Source organism: Populus alba, chromosome 5 (genome assembly GCF_005239225.2).
Source record: "Populus alba chromosome 5, ASM523922v2, whole genome shotgun sequence".
Classification (NCBI taxonomy): Eukaryota; Viridiplantae; Streptophyta; class Magnoliopsida; order Malpighiales; family Salicaceae; genus Populus; species Populus alba.
The window spans coordinates 22,630,308-22,643,914 of record NC_133288.1 but is presented as its reverse complement, the minus strand read 5'-3'; the positions used below and the strand labels follow the sequence as shown (position 1 = coordinate 22,643,914).

Genomic DNA, 13,607 nt, shown 5'->3' with positions numbered 1-13,607 from the left:
GATATTAAAAAAAATTAATTTAAAACAAAAAAAAAAAATTTCAAAATTTTAGGAAACAGTGGCTGAATCACCGCCCAGACACTTTTGAAAATATGGAGACTGGTCTTATTTAACTTGCTTAAAAATGACTGCTTCTGAAAAGCGTCTTTGTGACTGTAAACCCAACTATTTTAATCATAAATCAGTACACACAAATTTAACTCAAAACCTGTTTTGTAACAAGTATTTGATCAGAGGTTCGTTAATAAGTTCAGAAGGCCATCTCCAGTGGCATGGGAAACAGTCGTCTTGTTTCAACAATTCAGTGTTTCATTGAGAGCTTGCTTCAAGATATCAACTCAACCGCAGTATCTGCCGCATGATCAATCAAGTATGAAGATCACTATCCCCCTGCTTGGTTAACACAGGTCACTAGCACGCCCAGGCAATTGATTAAACATTTTCTCCAGGAGGTAACTCTGCAAGCTTTGGAGGTACCCCGAGTACTCGCTCCATGTCAAAACGGACTTCAATGTTCCGAACACTATACCCAACCACCATTAGCCAATAAAGCAGCTTGGCAAGCTCTGCTGCACTAGTCTCTGTTACAGATGTCTGCAACCAGAATTGAAGTAAAAAAATTTGCTACAGAAAATCCAACTGATTATTCAAGAAATTCAATAGCACTACATGGTTGTTTACTATTATCAGCATCTTGAAAGGTTCACTGCACTACTCTTGCTCAAAAGATATACAAATATGGTAGTGGATTCATAAATGATATGTTCAATTCTTGATGTCAAAGAAAACATGAATCAGGGGGGAAAAAGCAACTATCAGAGATTCAATGGAGTAAGATCTCAAAAAAGAATGGCTTTCTTGGTTCACAAAAAATGAAAACAAGTTTGTCCCTTTTCTTCATGGAAAACGGGAAATGTTGCAGAATGACAAGCTTTCCAATAAAAACTATTGGATGCAACTTATTAATCTCGGAGAAGAACCACCTACATCACATTAACCATTTATTTTCTACAGGTTGAAGGAATGCTTAACTATTCATTCCAAATTGATAAGTACATCATGATTCAATGGATAGAATCTCGATCCACTCTACTTACCTAAACAATCTTTTTTGAAAACCAAGCATGTTTTTTACTAATGTGAATCAGATCCAAGGCAGTAAATCAAGAAATCTGGTTTGGTTCTTAGGCAAACCTTCATCTGGTCGGGACCTGAAACAGCCAGAAGGCGCTTGATGAATGTGTTCATTGCAAGAACAACATCCTCCCCAGCACTACTTGTCAAATCCTGCAAAATCATAAACATGCAATTTGAAGTTAAAATCTGGAACTAGAGTCAACATTACATACAGCATAGCAATCTGAGAGTGGGAAACAAGGAGGTTGCTAGAGTATGCTTTGCTATACACATCAATTCTTTGTCATTCAGATTTAAGAAGAAAATAAAATTCCAAATGAACATAGCAGAAACCTCACGGTAATTGTTAACTGCATTAATCGACAGAGGCACCCCCAGCCAAGATACAGAAAAGAGCAAGAACTGAAATACCTTCAGATTTTGGGGCTCAAGAGACTTGAGATATTCCAATAATTCATTTTGTCCATTTGCAGTTTTTCTACCAACTTGACTATTGAGTTCCTCTATTTCCGCTTCAAGTAACTCAATGTATTTTTTAGCATCAATTCTTTCAGGACCAGAAACATTATTCCACCTAATAACTTCACCAGACACATTCTTCTGTGTACCAGGTGCATAATCTGGCTCATCCTGAACAGTCACAACATCCACTTATATACTGTAAAAATAATGATAAAACAAAGATAAAGTTAAATGTGCTTTATGATGAAGATAATATCAAAGTTTAGACCCATTAAACCTCTTGCCACTAATTATATCTTTAGAATTGAACAAACCATTAACCTTCTTTTCTTCTTGTGCATCAGGAAGTGCAACCTGCTCCAAACTTTGTTGCAACTCCAGCCGGTGTTGTGCATTCTTGAACATATAGCCCGTCATCATAACACTATACATGAGCTGCGCAAGATTTTCAGCTACCTGAAACAAAAAAACCCAAACTAATCTTTCTCAACAACAAATTGCCTACAGTTTTCAACACTAAACGATGCATTTACAAATGAGCATATCCACTCAAACTCAATATACTTACAGTTGTAATTGTTACAGCGAAAAACTGTGGAGGTAGCGTCCCAATCATATTAGTCACTGTCTGTCGCATCGCATCAACTACCTAAACGAAAAAATGAGAAGCGCACTTCAGTTCATATCCATATTTCCTCCAACTATAATGCTAGACAGAGTGAAGCAATGCTTAAATATGGCAGAATTAACTAAAAAAAAGCAAAACCTGCGGTGGTGCTCGCTTTACAAAAAGCTCCATAAACTCAGGCTGCACATTTTTGACATATTCCAATAGAATTTCCCTCCTGTTCTTTGGCTGCTGATTTCAAAAAGGAAAACCCAAAATCCCAATTCAATCAATCTATACTATAAACTAAAAGAAATCACAAGAAAATTCAGTGGAAAGAGATGAAAATATTACCACACTGCCATTAGGGGGCTTGGCATCACCAGATTTATTATTAGAAGAAGAGTCGTCCTTGGAAGAATCGTAAGCTTTAACTCTAAAGCCTAACCTCCCTATATTACAGCACTTCTCCTTGTTTCTTGGAAAACTAACTGAAGAACATAGTCGAGGTCGAGTCGAGACAAGAACTGTTGAACTGTTCGAAGAAGAAGAGGAAGACAATTTAGATACCAAGAAAGAGCCCTTTGCTGTCAAAGAATCCATGGCCAACTCGGTCACTCAAACTCGGTAGCTAGTTTGCTTAAATGGGCTGTGCCTAACGTGTTTTTCACAGCTTTGACATTGACGGAGGGCCTGTGTAAAAGAGTGGACGAGGTGGGTTTTCTTTCTGGTGCGGGAATTCTCAGAGATGAGGGTTTGTTTTGTGGGGAGAAGGGAAGAGAGGTTGCATTCTGGAAATATAGGATGGTTTGTAGGGGATTTGGGTGGTGGAGGATCGGATGATTAATGTTATTTCGAGTGTTTTGTCTGTTCTGTTCTTAGCCGTTGACTCCAGTACGTTGTGACCTGAAAAGGTTGCGCGAGCAGGTGGATCAATTGATCTGGGCCCTTGTTGTGGACTAGTTAATAAAACCGAAAGCCCATAATCCCATGTTTGTTTGTTTATTTCTGGGAAAACTAATGTTTATCTAATTACATTTTTTTTTAAAAGAAAAATTACTTATTTTTCTTATAATAGTCACACTTAAAAAAAGAGAGATTTTTTTTATATAATAAATAGTGATTTTATCCTATCCACAAGATCCAATTTGATAGATTAATCTAGTGACATGCTAGTTTGGGATTTAATTTAATCTTGATAAGTGAAAAAATCTATTTTTTAAAACCAAAACAGTGTTATTTTCTTATTTAAAAAACTTAGAATCACACCTTTTCATGAATTTTAAATAAATAAAATATTGACATGATGTAGTTCTTAAATTCAATAATCACGACTCAAATTTATATTCATGATTCAGAGTATAGTTATTTTTACTTTAAATTAAAAAATGTATTAAATTATTATAAAAATATTATATTTCTCTAGTTAGGCTTAGATAAAATCTCCACTAACACTTTGTGTCTTCCTTCCAGCCCAATAAAATGTAACTTCGATAATTACTTTGATTTATATATAGACACCCAAAGCAATCTGTTTTTATGTATGTGACTTTGCCTTCATACGAGTTTATTTCCTGCTAGCCAATGACTAAAAAATAACTATATTATATTACTTTAGCACATGACTAACAGTTCAAGACAGTTTGGCCGAGTGGTCTAAGGCGCCAGATTTAGGCTCTGGTCCGAAAGGGCGTGGGTTCAAATCCCACAGCTGTCAATTTTATTTTTTCATATGGATCACGTTTTTTATTTTTTTATAGCTTAATCTGCACTATAAATCTCATTGTAGCTTGCAAGCGTGACAAGTTTCAGTTTGGGCCTTTCGATTCATTAAACAAACAAGTTCGTAGCACCTTTGACGGTCCAAAAAGCTTATGTAAACCTGCTAGACTGCAGTCTGCAGTCGAGGAGGCCGGAGGCAAGCATTCGGTTTGCTGGGTTTCCAACCTTGTATGGCGGGACGCTCAACCCAGCCAAACACTCCAAGATTCCTCAACTTGTTTCAGAAATGCTGTCGACTTAACTCAACTGGACAACTTTTTCCAACTCACTCCCTGAATTCCACTCACTAGCTCCTTAGCCCTCTTGTAAATCTCTCAGCCGTCGTCAACGACGGTGTTTTTTATTTTGTGGCCGTGACGCTGACGCTCCTCAGGCATTTGCTTCTTTGCAGATGGTGAAGTAGCGATGCTGGTGTTGGTTTGAAGATCCTTGACAACAGAAAACTCGGTGAAGTCATCTCTCTCTTTCTATCTCTCCATCCTTTGTATTTTTCACATCACGACACTAACGACCAAACAAACCGAACAATAGTAGTGTTATTAATGTAATAAACATTTTTTTTCTAGAAGATGCTTGCCATCCCGGTACACCTCAATTTTTTTAGAAAGTTTTTAAAGTTTTTTAATCCTTCAATGTGCTAAGTTTAAAAATTGTGTTAATATATTTTTAAATAGAAATACTTTGAAAAACAACTTCTAATACAATTATAAATAGATAATTAGTGTGTATTTATCATTATAATAGCTTTTATGATTTAAAAGAATTATTTTAAAAAATATGTAAATTATATCTTTTTTCCTTAGACCCAAGTTCTTACTATAATTTAAAATTAAAAATAAAATTAAATAATGAAAACTAATAACATTTGAAATTATAGCTGGTGTATAATCGCCACATAAAAACTTAATGATCAAAGAATATAATGAAACTAATACAAAAATCACAAAGGGATATTCATTTTGTTTTTTTAGTCACTGAAAAGGGATTACACCTATTTATTTCCGTATTTGAAAAGTGTTTTTAAAAAAATTTAAAATTTTTAAATTTTTTTATTAATTTTAAATTAATATATTTTTTAATGTTTTTAAATCATTTTCATGTATTAATATTAAAAATAATTTTTTAAAAATAAAAAAATATCATTAATATGTATTTTAATACTAAAAATTATTTAAAAAACAACTACAATCACATTATTAAACAAACTTTGTCTTTATTTTGGAAATCCCTCGCTTTTGTCCCTTGGGCTAAGATGCAAGCCACATTAACATTCCCGTGTAGGGAAGTCAACCCTTTTTTTTTTTTTTTTTACCATGTTCTAGCCATAATCTTTATTTAAAGCATCGGTATAATATCCATTAGAATCAATATTTAATTCACCACTCATTAACCCCAACCCCAATCCTTTCCTAAACCATATCATTGAAAAAATTAGTTTTTTTAAAATTAAAATAATTTTATTTGAGTTTATTTCTAAGTCAATTCACTTAAACCACGACCGAGCTGGGTTTGCGTTTAATAACCATATCTAAAGAAGAGTTTCGCAATTAGAACTCCTGGCTACAAACTAATAGTAACTAATATCATAATGATGTAACAAACGCTTAACATTCAAGACAGTTTGGCCGAGTGGTCTAAGGCGCCAGATTTAGGCTCTGGTCCGAAAGGGCGTGGGTTCAAATCCCACAGCTGTCAATTTTATTTTAATTTTTGGGCCTTGTGGGCTGTCAATAGTAAAGCCTTTGGAGCTTTGGGGCATATGTACGTACGGGTTTTGGACCAGGAAAGCTGAGGTGGCAAGCATTGCTGGTTTTCCACTTTTGTACCGGCTGTCTACAAATATCTTCACGAGTTTTTTTTTTTGTAAGTACCACAGTAAAAAAACAATAATGAAAGTAACATGATTCAAAACTTATTTAGGAATTTAACATAATTTGACGAGTCGCATATAATATTTAAGACCCGCAAGCTACATTCAACACTTGCAAAAAAGCAATGAAAAGAAAAGGAGGTTAGGTGGCATCTCAAGAGTTACATCTCAAGTGTTGAAGGTCCCATCTCTGGTCCTTGAATAAAGCAAACAACTCTGAACCAGCACCAGGTAGATCCAGCCAGAACTTACCATGCACGGACAAGATCTGGCTTCAAGTGAATGGAGTTTAGGGTGAAATGAGATATTTAAAAACATTTTATTATTAATATCCGATGAATAAAGCCTGTCCTATACAATTTTTACTTTGTATTTGAGGCATTTTATTAAATAAAAACAATCTACATTTTATAGAATTTATTTTTGAAGCCAGTGAAGATCTTGATTCGTTGTCAAGGTAATCATTGGCTGAGGCCAGCTCAGGCATGTACAGTAATCCAATAAAATCCTCAGCAGGTCTTGTGCAAGAGACCTGTCGTTGTCCATCTAATTCTAGTTCCTCACTAGCAACTGTGCAGACAGGCAGGAACCACGTTCTTGTTCTTGCCAACTGGACACAGACAACTAAAACCCCATTCTGGCATCAACGTGGAGCACACTAATTACGAGATCAGAAACTAACTAGCCCTTGCCCAGTTACGTTATTACCTCAACAAAATTACACAACTTGTCCCTTTAAAAAATGCAAACCTAAAATATCTCTAGTCTCATTTAGAGCGTGTTTGACAGCCCAAATAGCTTTTCGTCCGAAATACATGTAAATGATGTTTTTTCTTTTAAAAATCATATTTTTAGTCTCATTTAATAGAACTATTATGTATTCATATAAAACTTACACAATCTCTCCTTTTCCATAAAAAAAAAATCACGAATTAATCATAATCCACGTTTTAGAAGAGGCTATATATATATATAAAACTAAATATTTTATGGTTATTTCTTCTTCTTCTTTTTTTCATGAAAAGATCACGAATTTATTAAAAAATAGTCAATCATAACTCACGTAATCCAAAAGATCATATATATAAAAAATAAACACCTATATAGTTTGGGGTTTATCACATGATGCAAAGTAACATCTTAGCAAATTTAATAATTTTTATTTTAAAAAAATCATAAAAGTTTCACATAACTTTTTGAATAATTATGCTCCCTGAGCTATTCAGGGAATATAATTTAGGGCTCTCATCGAGAAAAACAAAAGATAAGGATCTCAAATTTTTACAGGATCTATACTAAAATATCTCTTTATTTTTCGCTTAATATTTCTTAGGTAACGATTTGATTACTATTCTATAATAAATAAATAAAAAAACAATTGCCCTATACATTTCCTATTTCTCTTTGTATTTTAATTCGTGCTTTGTAAGGTTTAAAATTTACTATAAAATGGTCTATTAAATAAATTTATTTTTATATTTTCGTTTATTTTTTTTATTCCTCACATTATATTTAGCTAATATCATGGGAGAAAGAAATAAAGACAACAACAATAAAAATATATTTAATTGAAGAGATAAAAATAAAAAAATAAATAAATTAATCAATAATTAGTTTCAAAACCAATTTATATACCCTCAAAACAAAAAAAAAAGAGTGTGTGTATATATATATATATATATTTTTTTTTTTTAATCTTTTATATCTCAAAACACCATCAAACACAACCTCAAAAAATCGCTCTCCTGACACCGAACGACACATCATGCAAAGCAGTCAATCCTTCCTGTCCCTATCCAATAAAAAAAACTAATTTCCTGTTATAAACTCTTTCAGGAAATTCTGGAGTCTTGGCTAACAGATCCACTTTTGCCTTTCCTTTCCTTTTCTCTCTCTACACGCCATTTTCTCATAGAGGGGAAAAAATCACCACCGTCAAAATGGCATTTCACCGGCGGCGCAACCACTACTACAAACGTTTCCGGTCTGTTCTGCCTTTAATATCCGCTGTTTCCGGAGCTCTTCTCATTCTCTTCTGTCTTCTCACATTTCTCGCTCCTGCACCGATTGATACTAACAATCCCCATCATAAGAACTTGGTATTGTACCGTACCGTACACTGCATTCCTCTCTACGTATACGTACACGTATTACTATACGATTCTGAACTTTTCTCACTTGTTTCTCTGTTTTTCTCTTGTACTCAGTTGTACACTGCAAATGATGTTGTTGAAGATACGATTGGAAAGCCTGGAGAACCTGTTCTTCACATACCGGTTAGGGTTTTATATATATATATATAAATGGATTTTAATTGGATTTTTCTTTCTGCTTAATTTGATTTTGTTTTGAGTATTAGATAAAAGGGAGGAAGGATCGTGATGTTTGGAGCTCGAGAAACTCGAAATATTTCTATGGATGCAGTAATGCTAGCAACAAGTTTCCAAGTAAAGCTTATCTTCTCAAGTTTCTAGACTTTTTTGGTCGTTTCTTAAGCAGAGAAAGTTCTTTCCCGGCCCCTTTAAATATTTGTGCTTGTAGTCATAAAAAGCAGTTTAAGTTACTAGAATTGGATGGATTGTTGCTTCATTTGAGGGTTTTGTGATCGGTGTTTTTTTTTTTTTTTCTCTGGTTATTGAAATTTGTAAAACGTGCCTTCTTTTAAGAGTTTTGTTTTTGTTTTTAATTTTTTCAATATGAGTTTTTTGGATCATGTTGTAGATGCTAATGCGATTACACATCCCAATCGGTACTTGCTGATTGCTACCAGTGGAGGCTTAAATCAGCAAAGGACTGGGGTGAGTTGATTATTTTGAGATTTTTGTTCCTCCGTTTCAAGGGTTCAGTTTATGGTTTGATCATGTAACTGAGCTTGCTTGAATGTTTGCAGCCTTTTGCTTAGTTACCGGGTATATGATGCCGTAATCCCCACTAGTTTTAACGTTATGCCTTCCACCATTTTATTTGAGGCGCATGCTGGTTTATTTCATTGATTTAGTACATGTTGGACCTCTTGAGAAAAAAGAGAAGCAAAATGGTGGCCTCATAGAGCGGGGAGTCTTTCAATTATACAAACAAATCCCAACACAAGATAGGAGTACATGTGCTTTAAAACCTACAAACTTAGAGCATTCTGTCACTTATGGGTATGCTAGACTAACAATGCACTCCTCTTAATGTTTTTGCGTACTAGTCACATACCAAAGACAAGCTCCTTTTTGTCCACACCTTAATCACTCATGAGTGCACTACACTAAATGTACATTCACTTCGAGGCTGTGTTTTGCACCAAGTATGCTAGATCCTCTTATAGATGTTGTCTCTGAGTTGCCAACTTCGAATGCGTAGGGTGTTTTTGGAAGGTTAGCAATAGATGGAACCAAAAAATGTGGCAGAAGACAGTAAAATCCCAGAGGAAAAAAGACTCGAGGGATGTGAGAGATTGGGAGAGTTGTAGAGGGAGATCAATGAACTTTAAACAGTGGCTATTACTAGATTGACATTCCTTGAAAGGCTTCTTTACAAATATGTTCGTGTATGTTCGTGTATTAATATAGCATTAGTGAAACAGTCTGAGTTGCTTAGTCTCTGTAAGGCATTTATTTTCATTTACACTAACTGCAATATGAGGATTGAGTGATACTCTTACATGGATGTTTGTTTTCTCAACTGACTTGCAGGTCATATTTTGATTAATATTTGCTGTTAGCATTGATGTTTCACCAAACATGTTTGCAGATTACAGATGCTGTTGTTGCTGCTCGTATTTTGAATGCAACTCTTGTTGTTCCAAAGCTAGATCAGAAGTCTTTTTGGAAAGATTCAAGGTTTGTTATTGAATGAGCATAACTGAAACCTTTAATTGGGATCTTCTTGCAATTATCAGTAGGGACTTGTGTTGTGATACAAGATAACTGTTATTTTACTTTCTCTAATGCAGTGATTTTTCAGAGATTTTTGATGTTGATTGGTATATTTCTTCTCTGGCAAATGATGTCAAAATCATTAAATCTCTCCCAAGAAGGAGAGGGAAAACTTGGATTCCGCATAACATGCGTGTTCCAAGGAAGTGTAGTGAGAGATGTTATCAAAATCGTGTATTACCTGTTCTTTTAAAAAGGCATGTAAGTTCTCTCGTTTCTCTGCAACCTTCTGATTGATTCTTTTTGTATAGTACGATTTCTAGCCATGCAAAATTAAGTTGGGAGAGTTCTGTTTGTTTGCAATCATACTGATAGTTTGCGAAATTAGTCATGTTTAATCGGTAATAACATCCTAATTGCTGGCCTTTAGATCCGTTAGGTTCAGGATAAAAATTGTCTATTAGGTGATATGAATCGTTATACAAGTTAAGGGGACATGCTCATGTGGTGACTTTAATTGTGTGGACATTGTAGAGGAAATTCAATAGCACAACATTTGACAAACTTTTCTTTGATCAAACTGTAAAGGCAATAATTTTGTTTGTTTTAAGTAGTATACTTGTGAGACTCTTATGGATCTATAATATTTCTGGTGCTATGTTGATTAGGATATGTACCTTTATTTAATGCACTTTCTTTCTGTTGTGAATTTTCTGCTTATTTTAAGAATGACTTGACTTCCTGGACTTAATTTTGTGACAGGCAATTCAGCTCACAAAGTTTGATTATAGACTCGCAAATAAGTTGGATACACAATTGCAAAAGTTGAGATGTAGAGTCAATTACCATGCTTTAAAGTTTACGGATCCTATTCTTCGAATGGGTGAGAAATTGGTCCATCGAATGCGGATGAAAAGCAAGCATTTCATTGCCTTGCACCTGAGGTAGTCTAATTCATTTTCTGATAAAACTGGCTATATTTCTTATTAGAAAAATACTAAACCTGCTATTTGAAGTGTTTCCCCTATTGCCCTGATCGGTGGAGCCAATGGACCCTCATATAAGATCCATGTGGGCCCCACTAATCTGATCAATGGTGATGGCTGGGAAACTATCTTAATTGTACAGTTTAGCATCAGTCTTCTGGTTGTCACTATATTATTTAATTGAAGCATGCATGTCCATTTAATACGATAATATGAACTTGTTTCTTTCTATTTCCTGGATTTATTGATTAAACCTGTAGCATGCATATTTTGAGCTCATGGTTGAAGCTATTCAGCTTAAGCTCTTAATCAAGTCATTCACACTGTCACACTCTTGCTTGATAGGGCGTACAGATTGCTTTGTGAGACTTAAATACATAAAATCATGTCTAACTTGTTTACTCTTGTTAAATAGTAATTAAGAACATGACTGTTTCAGAGCATTGATTAAATTTTAATGATTGGGTGAGTGGCCTAAGGTCAAGTGCGTTGCTGACCATGCCACGGAAATTCAATTTCTGGATTGGAGGTTATGCATGCATAATGGGAAGCCAATTTTCATTGGATTTTCAATTTCCAATCGATCACTTCTAAATGCAGGAAGCATAATTTAAGGACAAGCATGATAAGTTTTTCTGAAGCAGCCAAATGTTTCTTGCTATAGGTTTGAACCTGATATGCTGGCATTCTCTGGATGCTATTATGGTGGAGGTGACAAGGAAAGGAAGGAACTTGGTGCAATAAGGAAGAGGTGGAAAACTTTACATGTAGGGCTCAAGTGATGTACTCTTCTGTGATTGAAGTTATTTATTGACAGCATGAAGCTCAGTTTCAATTGAAGTTATTTATTTCTGAAGCATTTGGAAATCCTTCTAAGACTGTCACTATAAGGAGCACAAAATTTGATTTAGTGCTGAATCTGAATCTAAGTGATTTTCACTTCCCTGTGAATTTGTTTGGCTTCCACCATGCATGTTTGTACTCCAGATCTGGAGCATCTAATGTGTTTATACATTTGCAGGCAAGTAACCCTGATAAGGAAAGGAGGCATGGAAAATGCCCGCTAACTCCAAAAGAAGTTGGCCTTATGTTGAGAGCACTGGGTTATGGAAGTGATGTTCATATTTATGTGGCATCTGGAGAAGTGTATGACGGGGAAGATACATTGGCACCCTTAAAAGCACTCTTCCCAAACTTCTATACAAAAGAGACTTTAGCCAGCAAGGAGGAGCTGGAACCGTTTTCTTCATTTTCTTCAAGAATGGCTGCACTTGACTTCATTGTTTGCGATGAAAGTGATGTTTTTGTTACCAACAACAATGGTAATATGGCTAAAATATTAGCTGGACGAAGGTAGTTAACCTTTCCTTCTCTTTTCTCTATTCTTTTTTTTACTTTTTCTCTGTCATCGGGGACTAATTTAGATGTTCTCAAATTGCAGGAGATATTTTGGACACAAACCTACCATTCGTCCAAATGCTAAAAAACTGTATAGATTGTTCTTGAACCAAACTACCATGTCATGGGAAGCATTTGCCTCTAAAATGCGCACTTTCCAGAGGGGCTTCATGGGGGAGCCAAAAGAAGTCAGGCCAGGCAGGGGGGAGTTTCATGAGAACCCGCACACCTGCATTTGTGAAGATTCTGAAGCCAAGGCAAAGAAAAACTCAGGACCTAGAAAATATGGGAAGGGGTATGACGCACTTGGAGATGATATACCAAGTGACTATCAGAATGTTGATGATGAGCCAGAATTGCCTGATCCTGATGATGATGGAGACCAAGATGGCTCTCAAGAGAAAGGTCAGTTCAATGAAACTGGTATGGATTATGATGAATTATCCAATGAAGAACCTGAGTTGGAAGAAATTCTTTCAGACTAGACAGGGCTACCTTGGGTTATTCTGTTGAATGTTTAAAAGATCATGCTGCCTATACCCGACCTGCTGTATATAAAACTTCTAGGATAGAGCCCCCCACAACGCCCCCCCTGAAAACAATGCCCCGATATCAAGATACGACACAGCTTTTTTATCTTTCGAGTTATTTATGACTGAGGTGTTGTGAGCATCATATCCGGAAGTTGTGATCCTTGAGTTGCGCATTGGATCTTTCACGAGTCTTTAGAGTTCAGCCTCTATGCAGTGAAATTCAGGAAATGGGTCTGAAGACAGAGTCGGAGTTGAGTCTTTTAAGTCTGAAGTTCTGCTAGATTGATGGTTAACGCCCCACTGATTGTTCAACAGTTGATGAGAGATTGTAAAATAGTCCTCTTCCTGAGGGGAAACAAAAAAAAAAAAAGGAAAAAAAAATAGTTTGTCGCAGTCGAAGAACTGTATTCCTTCTCTTTCTGCCCCTTTTGGTATTTTTTTCTTCAAGACCGGCCATTTTAGTGTTTTACAAGTGAGATCACTGAACGCTAAGCTGATAGGTCACGCCCATGTACATTGCTTAGGGTTTTTTTTTTTTCTTTTGCCTTACATATTTTCTTTGGACTTAATCATTGCTGGTGGTTGGCGAGAGTTGTAAAAACTAGAAATATTGAAGATTTTGTTAGTTAAGTTAATTGATGAAATTGCCATGTGGGAAACCACTAGAAATATACAAAGGCACGCATGTACACAACTCTGATCTTGGATGCCGATTCTTCACAGGTCATTGAATGCATGACCAACATGTCTTCAGTCAATATCATCGAATGCGTTCTTCCTCTTCTAAAATATTATGTGACTTGTCTCTTTTGTTGGGGCCTAAAATCCCACAGCTTTACCTCAGTTACAGTATTAGAAGAGGAAGAATTGTCCATTGGAGTGCTTGCTGCCTTCAGTTTCTAATATTTACATCATTAACCAAAGCCGTAGTTGATAGTTCCCACATATGGAGAGAAGGGAGTTTGGATT

General features: G+C 35.5%; 2 protein-coding genes and 2 non-coding genes across 6 annotated transcripts; 3 read left to right on the top strand and 1 right to left on the bottom strand.

The window, feature by feature from the left end:
- Positions 1-146: 146 nt before the first annotated feature.
- Positions 147-3,034, bottom strand: LOC118061938 (uncharacterized). 3 transcript variants are annotated; one of them, XM_035075575.2, is made up of 7 exons: positions 2,561-3,027; positions 2,366-2,458; positions 2,168-2,248; positions 1,921-2,055; positions 1,549-1,767; positions 1,195-1,287; positions 147-594 (listed from the first exon to the last, which is right to left on the bottom strand). In XM_035075575.2, exons 1-7 carry the CDS (start codon positions 2,807-2,809, stop codon positions 433-435), a joined length of 1,032 nt encoding a protein of 343 aa, XP_034931466.1. In that variant the 5' UTR covers positions 2,810-3,027; the 3' UTR covers positions 147-432. The 3 variants fall into 3 exon arrangements, with proteins under 3 accessions (XP_034931466.1, XP_034931467.1, XP_034931468.1); XM_035075576.2 differs by having other exon boundaries at positions 2,366-2,455; positions 2,561-3,024; XM_035075577.2 differs by having other exon boundaries at positions 458-594; positions 1,098-1,287; positions 2,561-3,034.
- An 809-nt stretch (positions 3,035-3,843) lies between these two features.
- Positions 3,844-3,923, top strand: TRNAL-UAG (transfer RNA leucine (anticodon UAG)). Its single transcript has one exon. It is a non-coding gene; the product is annotated as a tRNA-Leu (tRNA).
- A 1,680-nt stretch (positions 3,924-5,603) lies between these two features.
- TRNAL-UAG (transfer RNA leucine (anticodon UAG)) lies at positions 5,604-5,683 on the top strand. Its single transcript has one exon. It is a non-coding gene; the product is annotated as a tRNA-Leu (tRNA).
- Positions 5,684-7,666: 1,983 nt separating this feature from the next.
- LOC118061939 (O-fucosyltransferase 16) lies at positions 7,667-13,315 on the top strand. Its single transcript, XM_035075579.2, has 10 exons — positions 7,667-7,957; positions 8,066-8,134; positions 8,218-8,305; positions 8,580-8,656; positions 9,597-9,685; positions 9,799-9,982; positions 10,484-10,665; positions 11,372-11,474; positions 11,729-12,060; positions 12,149-13,315. Exons 1-10 carry the CDS (start codon positions 7,799-7,801, stop codon positions 12,588-12,590), a joined length of 1,725 nt encoding a protein of 574 aa, XP_034931470.1. The 5' UTR covers positions 7,667-7,798; the 3' UTR covers positions 12,591-13,315.
- Positions 13,316-13,607: the final 292 nt, after the last annotated feature.